Source organism: Mchenga conophoros, linkage group LG6 (genome assembly GCF_057382185.1).
Source record: "Mchenga conophoros isolate Kocher_MC1m ecotype Shallow Benthic linkage group LG6, M_conophoros_male_GT1.1, whole genome shotgun sequence".
NCBI classification, from domain to species: Eukaryota; Metazoa; Chordata; class Actinopteri; order Cichliformes; family Cichlidae; genus Mchenga; species Mchenga conophoros.
Window position 1 is genome coordinate 13,556,803 of NC_140531.1, and position 20,168 is coordinate 13,576,970.

The window sequence follows — 20,168 nt, forward strand, 5'->3', positions numbered from 1 at the left end:
CTGTTGAGCTTTAGGACAGATTAAATATGAACTCTGCAGTGTAATTTTGAATTTCACAGATTTATTGATGTGTGTTTGGTTCCTGCAGCGTTTTACTGCCACAAAAGTGGATAAAAAATCCTTATTGAGGCGAAATATCAGTGCGTAGATGACTAGACAAGTAATGTTTCTTTGTTGACAGTCCAGCGGCTTACTTGCTGCTTTTCTGTCTCATGTCTCACATACATTTTCATCAAGTCTCACTCTTTTTTTTATCAGCTTGTGCCAGTTGTCACAACAGCAGCAGCAGCTTTTTGAGTGTGTATGTGTGTGTGTGTGTGTGTGTGTGTGTGTGTGTGTGTGTGAGTGAGAGAGAGAGAGAGAGAGGGTGCGTCAGAGGAAAAAGGAAGTTGCGGGAAAAAAGTTAAAAGCCTTCAACACAGTGCAGCTCTGCAGAACACCCACCACGGAAGAACGACAGAACAAGAGCGCCGAAGTCTGAAAATGAGATAATGAAAGGAAGACAGGGAGGTTAACATCAGAAAGAACACATAGAAGTGCCGGGAGGAACCAGTGAAGGTAAGGACCGATGGTTAAATGGTCCTGTGTTGATTTGGACTCGTACGATCAGGTTTACTGAGACAGCGGCAACTTTTTTTTTTTGTTGCATTGAGTTTCAACAAAGGTGTTTCACTGAATGACGGCGTGATAGGCATTGCTGAGTGTCTGCTGTGCGCCTTTCTGATTGAACATTCATTTTGCTCTCCATTTGATTGAACGCCGCATGTCTAAGTTCTGTCTGTGTGTTTGCCCTTTTTTCTATTTTTCATTCAGAAAACCAAGATGGAGCTGTGGCGGCAGTGCGCGATGTGGTTGATCGACTGCCGAGTTCTTCCAGAGAACCACAGGGTCACTCTGGAGGGTGCACAGGTAAATAAGCAGCGACACATTCATATTCACCTGTGTGTGAATACACAAACTCGTTTCAGTTCCTCAAATTAATTCTGTGTGTGCGCTATGACAGGTGTGCGACCTGGCTCAGGCTCTGAGAGATGGCGTGCTGCTCTGCCAGTTGCTCAACAACCTGCTGCCTCAGGCTGTCAACCTGAGAGAGATCAACCTACGCCCACAGATGTCGCAGGTAAGACACAATGCCAGAGACACACACATACGCACACACCCAGACTTTTTCCTGATGCATTTCCATAGGACATTGCTATTGTTACCACCATGGCTTACTGAGGCCCTGATGCTGCATGATAGGAAAATGCTTCAGTCATTATCGGTACATCCGGGAGCATGTAGTGATCAGGATAATGATAATGAAGGAGAACAAAAGGAGACAACTAGAAGACAAAGAGAAATAATAAATAAATGTTTAAAAAAAACTCTAAAATTTTTGTTATTTAATTATCTCTTTATACACAGGGGTTTTGTCAACATTTTCCAATTTAAAAATTTATTCTTCACTTTTATAGGATTTGATGATACCAAATTGCTGCATTGTAATCCAGAATAGTCACAGCTCAGGAAAATTCAGGATTTGTGCTCGAAGCAAGACTCTTTGTGATATGTCAACTATTTTCTTATTTGACAATTAGAAACTTTTGGACTCATATGAACGACTTCGAAGCACCGTAATCGCACTGGCAGCTGGAAAGTGCTTTAATTTGATCATATTTCTACAGAGTATACTCCACAAGGGATATGATAAAAATACTTTCACCTCTTATCGTTTCTCCTCACTTTGAATATGCCTAATATTTTGTGTATACCTTTGTTATAGACAGTCAAATGAGAAAACTGATACCATTCTATGGTTAGCTTAGCTTAGCATAAAGATAAGAAACAGGCTGTTTGTGTGAAATGGGAGCAGAAACAGCTGACTTCAGTTTTTGCAGAGATTTCACAAACTACAAGCAATGTTTTTGAGGTATGGCATGTGGTTAGGTGAACCTTTTTTTTCTGGATTGTAGCAGGCAGAATACTTTCCTATCTTCTTACATTTTCTGCTACACTACGTTAGCCAGGTGTTAGCTCCAGTACATTTACAACACAGACATAAGGGCGTGATTTCTTATATATTGCTAATATATTCATTTTTAATACATACTTAAGCTATGCATTTTTTAAATATAACTCTCAAAAAGTCCTGTTGATTCCTGCCTACATTTCTTTGTCTTTTCAACTTTGTCCAAAAAATTGTTTTTGACAGTGCATGCAAGCTAAAAAACACATTAGCTAAAAAAACAAAACAAAAAACAAAAGGGTTGAACGGCATGAGATAATTAAAAGGGTGGCAAATATGAGTTAAAAACATTTGAAAGACAGGATGGTAGAATATCATAACCTAAAGTAGAGCATGTTGGGCCTTTTTAAGCTGAAATCTTAAGAAGGCCCTCCTTACTGGAGATCTGCAAACAGTGCAGGAGTTAATGGCCTTTGACATATGCATGGGAAACTCTGGGAAATCCTATGAGGTCAAAAGTGGTTAAGAAACATCCGCTGATTAACAGAAGGCCGGACGTGTACACTGTGACGTAGACTCACAGGCGTATACAAATGTGCATACACACACACACACACACACACACACACACCTGTTGACACAATTACACAATTAGACAATCTTGTCTGTGCTCTTGCAATAAGGATTATTTTAGTAGTGTAAAAACAAATACTTGATTGCATGTTAATGTGATCTCCTGGCAGGGCGACATGATGTGTGCAGCAGTATCAGTCAGAACTAAACGTTTCCCCTTTTCTCAAATTAGAGTTCCGCATTTCCCACTGCTGAAGAGACACAGAGAGAGAGACACACACACACACACACACAGAGAGAGAGCAGGAAGTTATGTAAAGCGGCATATGTCTGACCACCATGTCAGTTGCACTGCACACTCTGCTCCGTGTGGTTTCTTCTGCAGTCATATTTTAGATGTCCTTCGAACTGCTTCTTTTTAGTGGCACACATTTTAGCTCATTGTGCTTGATGGTTACGTGGTCCGTGCTGCTGATGAGTATTTACAGTCTGGTCAGGGCTGTAACAAAGCGTATGTGGAATCTAAGTGTTGAAAGAAAGACAGCAGCTTGTTCCTTCTCAAACAGGCTCGTTGGCTTTGAAGATATTTATTATTAATTTGTAATCTTTCAATTTTCTAAACTTGTCAAGTTTTTATTGATTTGTTACAATTGTAGCTAAAAAAGACGTGTTTTCTTTTCGACTGCTTTTGATTTGCTTCTAAATTATTTTTAACTATTGAGAGAAATCTTTTTTTTTTTTTAACTTGTTAATATAGTTCCTGTTTTCATGGATCTGTTCATTAACATTTCTGTTAATATTTTGAACTACTAAATATTACACTAAATATATACTAAGTATTTGAGCACAGTCATAAAGGCTGATCACACGTTCCCAGAGCCCATTGTGGCATCATCAGTTGCTCGTTTCATTTGATTGTCACTTCTAAAAAACACGAGACATTTCGTAACTTAAACCATCTGTGTTTAACAAAGATTGGAGGTTTTGATGGCCTTCCAGTGAAAAATCACTATAACAGTGTTTTTGGGGGAAGTTTGGTCAAACATAAAACAGGAAAATATAGATTTCTGATAAGTAAGATAAGAAATACAGTCAACACCGCTGAAGACCAGGAAAAACCCAGTAGACCTGTTTCATGGCTGCCATTCGGACACAAAGTATGGAGCTTTTCAGATCTTACTAATAATATTAATCAAGAGTTCTTCTCAGATTAAGTACAGAGCCTTAATTAATGTGATTACCAACACCTGTGTTTACCTACATATTTAAATCAGTGAGAAATAAGTCTGTTGAATTATACACATTTATTTAACTTGACTGATTGAAAAACAGATTACTCAGGATCCAGAGTAAGGCTAGAATACACTGTATGGACAAATGTACTGGACCACAGGAGCTGCTCGGCCATTTAAACCCATTACATGAAGCTCCCAGCGTACAGTTTTTGTGTTGATGTTAATGCCAGAGGTGGTTTGGAGCGCTGCAGTTATTGAGTCAGCAGAGTGTTGGAAATTTTAGTGCACCATGTATCCGTGTGTCTCTCAGCACTCTGTGACCTCGCTCTGTAACCTTATGTGCACCGAATCTTTGTAGCCGAGTTGCAGCATGTAGGAGGGAAGAAAACTCACAAATTATTACGATACCAACACATTCAGCGAGCTCTTTAGAACAACCCATGCTTTCATAAATGTTCAAGTCAAAGTCAACTTTATTGTCAGTTGTGCAATATGTGCGGGACATCCACGCGATCGAAATGCAGCTTCACTCTGATCCACACTGCACAAGCAGAATGCATCTAAAACAAAAACAACTAAGTATGAGTTTAAATATTGCACTACTACATATTAAAGCCTAGATACAAGAGGTATGGCCCAATGCCCATATTTGTTATCATGTAAAAATTGCACATGTATATTTATGGTTATTTGGTTTATAGATCAGCTGAACTGAATTGAATAATATAACTTATAAAAAAAGTGATGATTGTGTTTCTGGTTTTTTTTAGTTCCTGTGTTTAAAGAATATCCGGACATTCCTGGGAGTTTGTCAAGACAAGTTTCATCTGAAGAAGAATGAACTATTTGAAGCCTTTGATCTGTTTGATGTTCGGGACTTTGGAAAGGTATGACCATGCAAAAATCTATCTTTCGGACATATTCCCTGAGTTAATTTTAATTACTGATTAACTTTAAACAAAGTTGGGTTTGAATCTGCCCCGAACCATCCAGCACGTGTCTTCTCTCTCCTCACCCTTCCTTTCTTCTCTCCACTGCGCTATCACGATGAACGCTAAAAGCTCCAAAGCTTTTAGCTTTACACTAAATGTAGTAAACAGGAAAAACTACATTCATGTTGTGACCACATTTTACGTTTGCTTTTGAAACAAATTCTCCAGGCACTCTTGCACTTTGGAGAATCGCACTACAGTTCTCCTGTAGATTTAGCTTGCCTCAGTGTCCCATCATGCTGCCTCAGGCTGACTCTGTTTGACTGAGTTTGAGATCAGGTCCAGGCCATCATTTGTGGCACTCCTTGCTTCTCTTGTCCCAGAGGATAAGTGTTTATTACTTTGTGTCATCGTCTTTTTACGGTCGTTTATTTGCTGTATCTTGCACGGATGAAATCTCTTCCTGATGGTTACACGATGAATAAAAATTTAAAGATCTGAAGAACCCAAAATTGTACCTGAAAGGGGAACTCATGATGCACTCGTAGCTCAGTCATTACGGCAGACGTCTTAAGTGAAGCATGAAGTCCTAACGCCTTACTGCAGCTTGCAGACACCCACAAAGCCCTAACAGGAAGTAGCTTGGTGATTTTCTAATGTGAAGTGTCAGAGCAAAGGCATGAATGCAGTACTCAACAGTTCTCTTTCACTTTCTATGCAGTGCAGCGATTTAAAGCAACCAAGAGTGGATTTGAAATGAGCACTTTTTTTTGTCTGTGCAAGCTAAGATGAAGCCATGTCCTCAAAATGAGTCATCAGGACATTTTATTTTTGGAGGGGGGGGGGGGGGGGGGTCATTTCATCAACTTTACAGTGTGTTACTGTCACTAAGCTTCTCGTTTCACTTTGCAGCTTCCACTCAGTCACCCATAACAATTTAATGTAGAAAACATGGGTGTGGTAGATCCTGTACACAAGTAAATAAAGTCCATCGGCACAAAACCTGCTCCGAGAGATATCTTATTATAATCTATTGCTTTATTAAACTGCTAACGCTTACCCGTCGGTGTGTGAGCTCTACTTTGCTGTTATAGCAGAGCTTGCATCACAAATTGCTTTTGATACAGCTTAGTTCAGTGGTTTCTAGCCATCATCTCAAGATTTAACATAGACATTTCTCTTAAGTGGAACTTCTGATAACCTATGGTGGATATAAGGAAGAAAGAAGGGGTTGATGCATTTAAACAGAAAGCAAGCAGACAGCAGACGATGGGCTTAGCTAAGCATAAAACATTTTAGTATGGGAAACATCTGTTCTCTCACACAGCTGTTTGGATCTTTTTTAACCACCACTTCATCAGAAAGCTAATTAGTGTTTTCTATTGAATTCTCTGCTACTAAGATAGCAGTTTGAATTAGTTCACTGATTTCTTTTCCACAGGACTTCTCAGAACCACAGATTTTCACTTCTTGTTGCATCTTTACTCTTTTTTTCTGTCTTGAATGAAAGCAGAAATTAGACCGAAAAATGCTGACTGAGAAATGTATTCCTTAGTCCTTTTTTTTTTTACTTAACCAGAAGTGTTGGAAGACAAGTTTCAGCTGAAACAAGTCAAGTGGCATCACACAGAAAGAAAACATGCTGAAAAGTGAAAAAGCGTGTCAAAGAAGCTCAAAATGTGTGACAAAAACAAACTGCCCCTTACTTACTTGGTTAGTAAGTTATAAACCAACATTTAAACTCGCTAATACATGCTTTCCTTTAAACAAAGAGCGTTCACTTTCATTTTAACCACTGTTTTTGTATGTTTCTGATCACATTTCACATGAAATTTCAACACCCACCGTGATTATGCTCTTTTTAATTGAACTGTCAAACAGAGCGAGAGTGAAACTAGGCCATTATTTAGTGTTCACATTTAAAGTGTTAAACAGTTTTACAGTTTCTCTGCCAGTGTGTGTTCCCACACTCTGTACAAGATTGTTAATTGTGTACTATACTTCTTTGTGTGTTTCTGTCTGTGTAAGGTCATAGATACGTTGTCCACCCTGTCTCATTCGTCCATTGCTGTCCAAAGAGGATTTCAGTAAGTACATTCCTGCCTGTAACTAAAATTGAAGTTTAAAGGGACCACTTGTGCTAACTGCTAAGTCCATGCTTGTATTCTTAGACTATCACCTTCCATCCAGCTCTCCTTTTAAGGCGACTTTCTTATGATAAGCCCTCATATCCTAATCATATTCAGGATATCTGATCCAGTGTTGTGCAATACTGGAAATTTTGGTCTTGATCTCATGCCAAATAAATACAGGGCCAGTACTGCCAATACCAGTAGCAATACCCGTAACTTATAAAGGCAGCTCATGTATGGGAGAGCAGTGTGTCATGAATTTTTAGATGAATCATCATCAGTTCGCAAATTCTGAACACATTTTAATGACCACCAAATCACCGTGAGTTTTACTTTCCACAATAATGGGTTAACACAACAAAACACAACTTTCAGCTTTTGGGGTATTTAAATGTGCCAGTCTCCAAAGCACTTTGGGTCATCTTCTGTTGTGTAAATGGGCTATAAGCTATAAATAAAATAGATGTGACAGTCAACACAAAAAGTTTCAGACATTTTTCATGGTGCACGTCTGAGGTATATTCTCTCATTTCCCAAAAAAAGAATTAATTTAAAGCAGTCGATTACATACTGGACTTAGAATCGATACATTGTTTCTATGCTCTATCATGCTACTATCGATTTGATACCAATACTATTGTTGGTGCCGATATCTGGATCGACCTACCTTTAATGCGATCTCACTGACATCATCCAGAGCCAAACGTAGCAACAAATGCCTTTAAATGCAATTGTAAAAAGCTTTATCTGCATTTTTAAATTTGTAGTATTTTATTAATTATCTGATGTGTGTGTTATCTGTTAGTGTGAAGCATTTATTATTTGTCTGTTTGCTTCCTTGAAATATTTGGGGTTTATAGAAATCACACAGACGATTTCGTTGCTGGCAGAAAGAAAACAGATGCGTTGGCAGAGAAGGGAGAAGTAACTTGTTTAAGATGGTCAACTTTTTTTTTTATAATAAATGTCCTAATCATAACTGTTTTCTGTAGAAATGTGGAAATTATGGAGTTTTAAATAACTAGTCTCAAATGGTTTATTGCACAACATGAAATTATACCCTTATCCTACCACGTGGATGTGAAAGTGCTTACTTGGGATTACTTTTTTGTTGGTCTGTGGCCATGCCACCCTAAAAGCGAGAATATAATTTTTATACAACTGAAATTGGTTATATGGACCAGAGACTTGTGGCTGTTTTTTTTCTTAGGCTGAAAGTTGGTGTAGCAGATAACAGCACTTCCTCAGTGCCAGATAAGACTGTTGTTTCTTAACTTGACAGAATGTTCCCGAAAGTTTCAAGTTTTGTAACTCATTAATTTAAGTGGCATTTAATCTTTATATTTTGAGCACAACAGGTTTTTGTTAGATTTCTGGGCACTTAAAAATTTAAATCCTTTCCATTACCATTAAATACGCCGGCTCATCAGGAAGTCAGCACCACAGTAATGGGGTTTTGTCCTTCAGCCTGGAACCTAAATTCATGCTTAATTACTAATATTATATTAACCTTTATTCAGTTGTAATTTTCACTCTCTTTTTTTGTTGCTTTAACACACTCACCTTCCCTTCAACAGGCCTTTTCCTTTAGAGGGATGCACTCTTGATGAGGAGATCTACAGCGGCCTGTCTGACCAGATAGAGTAAGCCTTTTTCTCTATAATGTCTAAATGGAGGGAGAGAGATTGTTTTAAATAGCTGCCAACTTTTCTCTCTCTCTTTTTGTTGTGTGGCTGTATGATTTGAGGATTTTCCTATAAAACTTTAACATCTTCACAAGGAAATGTTTTCATAATGCCACATTTTGACCTGTAGAAAAGTTCAAAATACTCAAACAGAAAACTACCAGCAAAAATTCTGCATTATTTTACTTTTAAGAATTAAATTTAAGAGTCTTGTCAGGACATTTTGAATTTTAATTGAATCAAACTGGGAGATGTGATGGTTTATTGCAAGTGGAGAAATGTTATATTCCACCAGCTATACAGGTGGTGTACAGGTGGTGTACAGGTTAGTGACGCTCCGTATACAGCACAGATATATTTAAGAAAAAAAGCCAAAGGTGATAACAGTAAGTACTTTGCATGTGTTTTGTGTATTAGTGATACAGTGGATGAAGATGATGACTTGTACGACTTTGTGGAGGATGAGGAGAACGAAGGAGATGAGATCTATGAAGACTTGATGAGGACAGATGAACCGCCTGAAACTGTGAGTGGTTCCCATGTGACCTGTAACCTGCAACAAAAAGGAGGGTGTAGCCTTCACTTGCAACCTGCAAACTTTGCAGGTCTTCCAACAAAGTACTTCTGCACTAAAATCTGGGTTTCACTGTGTTTCTTATCACCTCATGTGAGGCTATGACTCGGTAGGCAGAGTAGTCCGCATATCAAAGACTCTTAATCAGATTAGAGTTTTACTTGCAGATGTCTAATATATACACCTTCACCCGAAGCATGTTATTTTAGATTTTTTAGAAACCTTTTAGTCAGAATTATTCAGTAAGAAAAGAGCAAGAAGGACAGTTTGAAATATTAAATACAATTTTGTGTAGCAGGAATAATAATTTTTCTTTGTCTTTCCAATCTTATTAATGTTCTTAAAACCTCCTTTGGTTTTTGAAAGTCTTTGTGGGTCAAGGAACCGCAGTGCCTCAGAGCCTATGTGCCAAAGTTTTCTGTTTGACTTTGATAGGGGTTGTTTAAACTTCTCTGTTAATGTTTAAATAACTACTGCTACTTAAACACCATAACCCATTTCTTTTGTATAAGGCAAGTACAAACAAAAGCAAAAAAACCCTCATTTGACTTTTTTTTGTGCCCTTTAGCAGCAGAAAACTGGTGTGGACAAGAGAGAGTGCTGCCTGCAGGAGATCAGACAGACGGAAGAGAAATACTCAGAAACACTGCAATCTATACTACAGGTGTGCACACACCCACAGTCTGATCAAAGAAGATCGGTGCATTCATATGGCAATAAAAAAAACGACTCATAATGACGATGACAGAGCCCATCTTAAAAAACATAAAGGAGCTGGGGGAGAAAAAATGTGAATTTCTGAGATCTTTTAAACTTAACACAAAAATGTTTTAATATTTCTGAAATTCAAAGCTCACACATTTAAAAAAAAAAAAAAGAAATCTGAATTTCTGTGAAATTAAAATCACAAATTTGCAAAAAACATTTTTACGTAAGTAACAACATCACTTTTTATACACCTGTTCCACACCTCTTTCAATCCTTCATCATACATCACAAGCACACAAGTATAGAGAACTCGTGCACAAAAAAAATTAAAAATAACACTCATACTCGCTCTTCTGTGCAGCACTTTATGAAGCCTCTTCAAAGGTTTCTCCAGCCACAAGACATTGAAAGTATCTTCATCAACGTACAGGTAAAGAAGGTGTTTACCTCTACACCTGCATGATATACCCACTTCATGGAAAACCTTTGTTTACATAGTGTGTGTGTGTGGGTGTGTGTGTGTGTGTGTGTGTAGGATTTGAATAAGACCCATTCTGAATTGCTAGAAGAAGTTCAGAACTCTATCCTAAATAATGGAGCCAGGAATCTGTTCCAGGTGTTTGTGAACTACAAGGAGAGGTATATCGCTCGTGCAGAGACACACACACAGATCCACTTGTTTATCTTACAAACAAATGTATGAAAAATATGTTTATGTATCCCATCTCTCGCCAGGCTGTTACTGTACGGTCGTTACTGCAGTCAGGTGGAGGCGGCAACAAAACACCTTGACAAGCTTTCAAATGCGAGGGAGGATATCAGGATGAAACTGGAGGTGAGGAGGAAACACACGCTCCATTTTAGACATATTTAAATAACTTCATGCAAATTTATTTGATCATCATTTCTTGTTGTTTAATACTAGTTCGCTCTGTCTGTCTCTCTCTCAGGAGTGTTCAAAGAGAGCAAACAGTGGACGTTTTTCTCTACGAGATTTACTCATGGTCCCCATGCAGAGAGTCCTCAAATACCACCTGCTATTACAGGCATGTGTTTATACTTCATACATGGTACTTACTGTATCTTCAGTTTCCAGTTGGTTTTATCCAGCAGCTTTAATTTGCCGTGGCTTGCTTGTGTCTGCAGGAGCTGGTAAAACACACCACTGACTCAACAGAGAAGGAGAACCTGCGAACAGCTCTAGATGCCATGAGAGTAAGTGTGTGTATTTGTGTATTTCTACTTGTATGTAACCTGAATGTATGATACTTAATCCTCGTGCATGCATGTGTGTGTGTTTCCAGGATCTGGCGCAGAGTGTTAATGAGGTGAAACGAGACAATGAGATCATCAAGCAAATCACCACATTTCAGCTTTCCATAGAAAACATGGTGCGGTTACACTATTTCATTTTTAATGAGTCTCTCTTTGGTTGTTGTTTGTATTTCCTTTCTGCTCATCCTCCCTCTCGTCCTCCTTCCTCAGACTCAGTCTCTAGCTCTCTACGGTCGTCCCAAAATCGATGGAGAACTAAAGATTTGCAGCTCAGAGAAAAGATCGAAACAGGACAGGTGCGTGTGTGGCTGACGCACGTCTCATCTGATATGTTACAAGCTGTTTTTTGACGTTGCGTTTGTGTGCGCTCTGCTGTTTGTCAGGTACGCGTTCCTCTTTGATAAAGCCGTGTTTATTTGTAAGAAAAAGAGTGGAGAAACTTTTGAGCTGAAAGAGATCATTGAACTACACAGCTACCAGATACGAGATGAAACCACAGGAGAGAAGGACAATAAAAAGGTCTCCAAATCTGCACTGAGACACCTGTTACACACAAAACAAGATCGGCATAAGGCATCTCAATAGGACTGACTGTGTGTGTGTGTGTTTTTGTATGTGAACAGTGGTCCTATTTGTTCCTCTTGCTGGATTGCTACGGAAGGTCTGGCTATGATTTATTCTTCAAAACCAGAGAACTGAAGAAAAAATGGCTGGAACAGTTTGAGATGGCTCTGTGAGTATTAAATGTGGACGTACAGCTGAGCACTAAAAACAGCAATCAGAGAACTATGAAGAATATTTAGCAGCTAAAGTTCCAGAAACTATACTCAGACTTATAGACTAAAAAAAAACAGTGAGCTCTTTCAAAACACCTCAATATGTCAGCAAACCAGAGCTGGGATAAGTTACTGCAGGTTTTAGGTTGTTAATTGTTTTTTCCTCCAAAATATTACATTTATGTAATGACGGACTTTTGTGTTGTCGAACATACAAAATAAGAAGCGGATCTGAAAAAGGTTGGACATGGAAACGTTTAGTTTTATGGATTTCTGTTGTTGATTTAACGCATCAACCTGCTATTTGTTACATTATTTGCAGTCTCACTGCACTGGCTTTGACTGCTTTTTCATCGCCAGTCTCTCTAAACGGATACCTTATGATTTGTACTTTTACCAGAGTGAAAGTACCAAAGTATCTGGCACTGAAAAGCAGCTGTTTGAATGCCTACTTCCCCCCAGCTGAGGTCAAAACAGTTTCGCTTTATGCTTACAGGTCAAATATGAGTCCTGAGAACTCCACAGCAAATAACCATGACTTCCAGATGCACTGCTTTGAGGAAACCACCTCCTGTAAAGCTTGCTCAATGTTGTTAAGGTACTTCTGTTATTCTATTATTCCTCCAACTAGTTAACAAGTTAGCTCCTGTGGAACTGTATTAACAAGTTAACAAAAAAAAAAGAAAAGGAATCTCCTCTAAAGGTAAAATTTCTCAATGTGTCTGCAGGGGGATATTTTTTCAGGGCTATCGCTGCACTCGCTGTAAGATGGCAGCACATAAAGAATGTTTAGGCAGAGTACCCGCCTGTGGACGAAACTCAGGTCTGTATACGTGCACACATGCATATATATGTGTTTAAACACCGCTACTAATTAGTCTAATGATCAATTCTGCTTTTAAAATTACAGATCATTCTGTTTCTGCAAAAAAGGTATGTCTACATATATTTCATACTGTAAACTTCCAGCTCAGCTGGTGGATAAAGCCTCTTTGGGCTTTTTATTCCCACTATTGTACGTGCCAGTTTTAATGGATGGATGTTCTTTGGGACTTGCGCAAAACTTTGCTTCACCGTTTCTTTCTTTTGCTCCTGCAGAATAAAGCTCAAAGGTCCTCTGGTCATTCCAGCATTGGTAAGCAATTCATGATATATCAGCTTATAAAGCCTACTTCTACCAGCATGTTGAAAGCATACAGCACAAGACTTTCAGGTTCTGAGGTTATGTTTTTGTTCAACACTCAAATATAAAGCTGTAGCGATGTGTCTTCCCTAGTTATAACCTACATACAATTCATATATCTTGTGAGTTGTGTTATCATAAAAGTGCTTTCTTTGTTTGTAAAGTTATAACCAAATCTATATATAGTGACCATTTTTAAAAGCCTCTCTGCCATCAGCTTTAATCTCTCTGTGATCTTCTCTGATAAAGACCCATACCCTATTATGTCGGACAGCTAGAACTTCAGCAGGGCAATTATCATTTTCTCCTCTATTAGCAGCAGAGTTCACCATAAATAATTCAGATAGTTATATATCACATTATCAGCAAGTATTCCCAGTCTGCTTTTCCTGCCTGTATGGTTGTATTTTATTGTGATGTGTTTAACGGTGATCTATTTTCTATAAGACACTAAGTGCAAAGTGACATAGGCGCTTGGCAACCATGCTGACTAAAATAGATCGCAGCGTGTTAACAATCTGTAACTAATCTGTCTGACTGATTGCAGTCAGTATAAGTTTGACTGTGACTTTTTTGAGAGCCATCAGGTGGCTGGTTAATTCAGTTAAGGTTGAGAGTGTTGCACACTTAATCTCTGGTCTCCCCAACTGCTTGCGGCTGTTGACTGAGCAACCTGATTTTTTTCCTCATCAAAAGAAGGTATTTTTTTACTGTAGTGTGTCTGTGTGCACGGGGTCTTATTGTTTACATCAGCACTGATTTATATTAGAGGGTATGGCTGTCTCTGTTCTTACATGTGCATAAGAGTAAAGCATAAAGCAGGAAGAACAGCAACAAAAGCTCAGCACAGAACAGAGTAGAGATCGTCAGACAACGAATGAAAAAGAGTGGGGTGGAGGTGGGTTGCAGAGTGGCTTGCTGCAGCTGCAGGATTAAATAACCCCACTTTATGAGGTTTGCCTGCTGAGTCATCTGTTGTTGTGAGCTGGCATAGAAATCAGCTGGTCTTCTGGAAATGCAACGGAACTAAACTTTGCAGCCTGTCTGATTCATTTTCTTTGACGCTGATAATCTTATCGCTAGATGCACGTTTTAATACCTTATCTTTTTGCCTCTTGACCAGAAGAAGATTATTTCCCTTACTAAGAAGGCATAAGCATGGCAGATAGCTCCACCTTTTTGATTCTGAAGATTTTTTCTTTCTGATGCAACCTCAAAGAGATTTGTTTGTAATGCGATGTCTCAACTTTAGGAATTTACGAAAGCCCACGGAGTGACCAACGGATTTTTAGGTTTCATTTTATGTAATATTTCAAAAGTCATGACTGAACTGTGACTCACTGGTTGTAATGACTGGAATAAAAGCAACACTCTTGTAAATATTTTCATTCTTACTCTTTTTGTTTTGTCAATCAGAGTCCTGAGGTCAATATCTTGGTTTATCTCCCTCCAGTTCTGCCCAGAAACATCACAGCAAGTGATTTAGCTTCACCTGTCAAACATATCAGTGTACTATACCCCCAACCCGATTTATTCAAGTTGCATAACAGGGCTGGTAAATAAATGAGGATGGTTCGCTTACGTCTGAATGAAAGTGCTTTCCCCTCATTCCCTTCGTTTTTTTATTCTTACCGATTGAGCCGTGAGTTCAGTACTTGCAGCGAATGAGATGTTCTCACAGTCTTCTTTTCTGAGCCCTCTTTTAAGGTAGAAAATATCAGAGCGACAACCATTAACTAGTTTGTGGACTATTTTCAACCAATTTATGCATGTTGATGGGAACCCCACTCGTGTGTGGTTAATGGTAGCCCAGTTTAATTTATCTAAACGGAGCATCATGGTAGGCGGGGATAGGGGATGTTTTTGGTAAACTTTGTCTATCTGAAATTAAAAGTTTTTAAAAATATGCAGAGAATAGTTTGATCCAGTTTGATTCGTTTTTCCAGGAGTACTTGCCTTATTGCAGCTCTTCCAAATATCACAACCTCTCCTTTTTCCTCTTTCTGCTGTCAGGATATCCTAAGATGGAGGTAAATCAGGAGTATTATGGCATGCCGCCGCCTCCTGTGGGCTTCGGCCAAGCGCTTCATCTCTCCAGAGGGGACGTCATTGAGCTGACCCGCGCTGACGCAGAGCTGCCCTGGTGGGAGGTAGGCCTAAAAAACATAGCCATATACATGCACTCCATTCTGCATTCAGTAAACTGAAGAAGGGGAGGGGTGAGGGGGGGTCATGCATTATTTTTTAGACTTTTCAAGGCTCGTTTCCTGTGGTTACCGTGTAGGTGTGAGAGGCTTTTGTCTTTTTTCAGTCTCTTTTGACATTTTCCTCTCTGCGTCTCAGTCTTCCACTTCCTCCCTCGTGCCAAACCTGCACTTGTATCTGCATGCAGTCGCGATGCTGTGTGACAGTTTTGATTTGGAAAATAAGCGTAATCTGACGGCAGAAATCCACAGAGCCGCTCAGGTTTCGCGGCCGTGCTTTTTGTTCCCGCTGGCTCACTGTGGCACAGTTTACTGAAAGTTTCATTCATGAGAAAGAAAGCATGCGCTGAGAAGAGTGAAAAACCTTCATGCGTTTGAACCGTCTCACTGTCAGCGCTGCATAAATGGGCTCAACACAGTGTCTGTGATTTTATCCATCAGGACTTTAAAACATGTCGTAGTGAAATAGTTTTTAACATTTTGTTAATAGTTAACCAAAAAAAATTGATTCACAAATCAGGTGTCAGCCAGCTCTTTCATGCTTCACAGTACTACCTCATTAAACCTCTGCTTACAGATTTTTGATGTGTGACTTACCTCAGATTGCTATCTTTTGTATATGAGTAAATATTTTTACAATTGGGGTCGATTGCTTGATTTACCCTTCAGTGACTGATCGGTTGACTCAGTCTGATCATGTTATTTTCTATTATGTGACATAGGGAAGAAATCTAACCAGTGGTCTAATGGGATGGTTCCCTTGCCAAAAGGTTCAGCCCTACCTCACTGTGAGTACAATCCAGCAGCCAGTAAGCACCCTACCTTTTTCCATTTTGAAAACAAAACAACATTTTCAAATAGATTTAATTTCCCAGAAAGGCATAAGCTCAGAACAGCAAACAAATAACTGACTAAATTTAGCACAGCCAAGTGGTTTTTGTCAGCTTGCATATTCCTGTAAAGAAAACAAACATTAAGCAGAAGGAAATGAAAACTTGTTATCAGCCTTTTTATATGTGACTTTTCTGTGATCTCACTACTTTCCAGAGGCCACCCCAAGACCTATCTGGCTTCAACTGGTGAGTATTGACAGGAACGGGGCAGAATTGCTCGCTCGCCGAGCTTCTGCTTACCTTGGTTAACCATGGTCTGATTTTTTTTTTTTACAGTGCTGCAGTGTTTGCAAAACTCAGTGGGAAACACCACAGAGCCAACACATAGAGTAGTACTAGTTAACAGACGCAAAAGCAGAACCCGATACTGAAAATTACAGGCGTTTTAATGGCAGCGTTTGGAACACTCTGTAACGCTCAAACTGATGGGATGTACCGTACACTGTGGTGATATGTGATTCACCCCCAGGCTCGTGTTGATGACGATGACGACGGCATTCTGAGCCCTCAAAGTAGTGATTATAAACAGCTTTTTAATCACACCATTGCCCTCCTGAAGGACAGCGTGTTAGAAAATGTGTCAGTTTGGCGACACCTGGTGGTAATGAAAAGTATGACATTGAGGACAGGAAAGTGAACACGACTGATCATGTACAGTCAGACAACATAATTTTTCTTATAAACAGAGCTTTCCATTATCAAAATAATGGATCAGAGTTTGTAGAGAACAACATCAGCTTAAAGCTCGTTTGAAAGTATTTTTCAGAATTATGTACGCTTGTGCAGGGAAATGCAACCGATACATTTAATTTGATAGCTTTTTAAGATGTGGTTAAGGTGTGAACTGATGGGCTTTCAACTAAAGCATTGGACTAAGTGTAGCCTACTATTTTTCTTTATACAGTCTTTCTGGTAAAAACCCCTAAAGGCAAAGCTTCTTCCACTAGCTGTCAGCGAAGAGCGAAGCCAGAGGTGTTTTGTTTTAGGGCTACCCACTTTAATGAAATATCTCACAAATGTCTTCAGGGGATTTCTTCAAATTTGGCTCAAAGCTTGCCATACTGACCATTTTTCACATTTGTCTGGATCCTAAATTTTTAACACTTTGGTGCTGTTTGTGAAATGATTGTTTCTTTGTAATGACACTCATATTTGAATCATTGTCTGCTCTCACGTCTATAACTGTCAAAGAAGGCCAAGTAATGCTGTAGTGACAAAGTGTGTGTTTGATAGCAGTGTAACTTGATTGGTCTTGTGACTGTTGTCAAAAAATAACTGTGTGAATTAATGCTGCAGAGGCTACAGTATTCACTCAAAATAAACTGACGCTCTCGTTCTCTCTGTGTGATTGAAGGTTTGCGGGAAACATGGACCGCACGGCCGCCAAAAACCTATTAATGTCCCGCTCTGATGGTACCTTCCTTGTGCGGCAGAAAGATGGAGGAGAGTATGCTATCAGCATTAAGTAAGACATATATCAGTTAAAGTACTGTTTGATTATCTATCTGTTGATTTGAAGATGGCCAAATTACAAGCAATTTTTTTAAATATTCTATTATTGGTCCGATTGCATTTCAAACCTTAATTGTTAAAGGATAAGCTGCATATCTGCCCTAAAACAATAAGAAAGAGCACTTTTTTTTTGCACACGCTGGAGAGATTATATATCTCGACTGGCCAAGCTAGAGGAGGTGGCTGGGGAGAGGGAGGTCTGGGCTGCTCTGCTTGGGCTGCTGCCCCCGCGACCTGGCCCCCGGATAAGCGGAAGAAAATGGATGGAAGGATGAACATCTTTTTGCATCAAAGGAGCATTTAACTTAATAAAATCATACAAAACGTCATCAGGAAATATACTGCATTGTCATCCTCTTGTAAAATAAACCTCCTCTTTAAAAAGTTCCCCATCCAAAAAACGGTTTGGAAATTTGGAGATGTTTCACCAAACACGTGTAATGCGTAAATGTGCAGTAAACGAAGTATCACTTCCTCTCAAAACCAAGGGAAACAATCCAGACTGACAAAGCATTTAATGCATGATCTGTTTATAATTCATGAGCCAACAAAATCCATTCATCTTTGCAGAAGTGAAAAATTCTCGATTCTGTCGTTGGAGAGCCATCGCTATGTTTGCCGTTCAGCCTCCACGTGGACTGAGTTCCCAGACTGTGGCTTTTAATATTCACCTCTCTCCTCCCTCAGGTTCAACATGGACATCAGACACATTAAGATCACCTCTAGTGAAGGCCTCTACCGCATCAACGACAAGAAGGCCTTCAAGGAGCTAGTAGTAAGTCATACACAGTCATAAAGCTGAAGCACTGCCTCAGAGCAAGAGAAACCAAACCTACCGCTGAACATTATCTTTAGTGCTGGATTGCTGCTGACCTCAGCTCCTCCTCTCTAACCACAACTAACATCTCTCTTACGTTTCTCACGCTTCTTTTCTCCTCCCGCCCCCCTCCCATATTAGGAGATGATTCAGTATTACCAGCAGACCTCATTGAAGGAGTACTTTAAGGACCTGGACACCACACTTTGTATACCTTTCAAACAACCGGAGCAAAGCAACCTGTCTGACAACATGCCCAATTTCACACCAGGTACAGAAGATCTCCATCACCTCCTACAGTCCTCACTGTGATCACCAAAGTCGTCCTCTGTGACTTGCAAATGTCTGTGCAAAATGACAGAGCAACCCACCTCCTAGTTTTGGAAGTGCAGATCACTACAGATCATGGAGCTCTCATATTCATTTTTATCACGTTTCTTTATTTTGAACAAAAGCAAGAGTCTAGAAATGACTTTATGATAGCCGCATGAGTTCTTTTTGCCATCTCCAGTCTTTATTGTAAGTTAAAATCTGCTTTAACTCTGTTTAACATGAGTGGTGATGATAACGCTCATGAAAACTCCTCTGCGAGGAATGGGGTAAGACTGTTTCCCCAAAACTATTCCTTTAAGCTGTTCCATGCTGCAATGTGGGCTCTGTCTCACAGGGGGCAGCATGAGGAGCTTTGGCGTCGCAAGGGCCAGGTATGACTTCTCGGCCAGGGACCGCTCCGAGCTCTCGCTGCGGGAAGGAGACACCATCAAGATCCTTTCCAAGAAGGGTCACAGTGGCTGGTGGAAAGGAGAGGTGTACGGCCGGGTGAGAGCACGGAAAAAATGTAAAAAATATTTTTTTTATTTATTTGCTGTTTTCTTGTCTGACCTGCACTGCTCCTGTGTTTCCAGGTGGGGTTCTTTCCAGCCAACTATGTGGAGGAGGATTACTCTGACTACTGCTGATGTTCCTATGGATGTGATATGTACACTCGTTCTCGATGTGTAGGGGTCTGTGTGAGGGACTGCATTAACCAACATGCAGGAGTGTGGCTGTGTGTATGAACGAGAATGCCAGTAGCTACTTGTGATTATGTGATGAGTGTCTAGTGATGTGAATAAAATCTCTGTTCAGCCAGCTTGATGATGTCTGGTTCATGTATGGATTTTAACCATATCATTATATCTACTCAAAATTTACAGTTTACAACACCACCTCTGTGTTGTTTTTAAGCTCACGTTTAAGTGTTTGTGTGATCTCATGTGAAATTAAATTAAAAACTGAAAAAAGGGTGTTTAATGTACATCGTGTATGCAGCGGATTTCCGATTACCAAAGCAGCAAATGTGACTTCATGTGGTGCAGTCTTAAAGTTAAAGCTAAACCTAAAGCTAACTGACAATTCAGTTCAGCTCGATTTTATTTATAAAGTTCCAACATTTGCCTCGAGGCGCTGTATAATGCAAAGCAAAGACCCAAAAATAACAGTGAGACAGTGAGAAGGCAAAACTCATTTTTAACAGGAAGAAACCTCCAGCAGAACCAGGCTCAGGGAGCAACAACAACAAATAAAAAGGTTTTAAAAAGAGGCCGTGAACAAGACAGTTTTCTTTATTTGGACTGCAGTCTGCAACCCGTAAGAAACCAGGAGACCAAGAACATCAGTAGACCACCAAACACAGAGAAACATAGTGGGAGGTTGGGGGTTGCAAAGTAGGTGTTTAGTGG

At 39.6% G+C, this 20,168-nt stretch overlaps 1 protein-coding gene across 3 annotated transcripts; it reads left to right on the forward strand.

The window, feature by feature from the left end:
- The first annotated feature begins 422 nt into the window (after positions 1 to 422).
- On the forward strand, positions 423 to 19,578 carry vav1 (vav guanine nucleotide exchange factor 1). 3 transcript variants are annotated; one of them, XM_085276294.1, is made up of 29 exons: positions 423 to 558; positions 814 to 909; positions 1,004 to 1,120; positions 4,527 to 4,643; positions 6,717 to 6,775; positions 8,398 to 8,463; positions 8,923 to 9,031; positions 9,648 to 9,743; positions 10,149 to 10,217; positions 10,323 to 10,426; positions 10,523 to 10,622; positions 10,738 to 10,833; positions 10,934 to 11,002; positions 11,092 to 11,178; positions 11,273 to 11,358; positions 11,446 to 11,581; positions 11,686 to 11,795; positions 12,335 to 12,436; positions 12,567 to 12,661; positions 12,749 to 12,771; positions 12,937 to 12,973; positions 15,035 to 15,171; positions 15,948 to 16,034; positions 16,273 to 16,304; positions 17,473 to 17,583; positions 18,318 to 18,405; positions 18,589 to 18,718; positions 19,115 to 19,266; positions 19,353 to 19,578. In XM_085276294.1, exons 2-29 carry the CDS (start codon positions 823 to 825, stop codon positions 19,404 to 19,406), a joined length of 2,556 nt encoding a protein of 851 aa, XP_085132420.1. In that variant the 5' UTR covers positions 423 to 558; positions 814 to 822; the 3' UTR covers positions 19,407 to 19,578. The 3 variants fall into 3 exon arrangements, with proteins under 3 accessions (XP_085132420.1, XP_085132422.1, XP_085132421.1); XM_085276296.1 differs by having other exon boundaries at positions 15,948 to 16,013; XM_085276295.1 differs by having other exon boundaries at positions 9,651 to 9,743.
- The last annotated feature ends 590 nt before the right edge of the window (positions 19,579 to 20,168 follow it).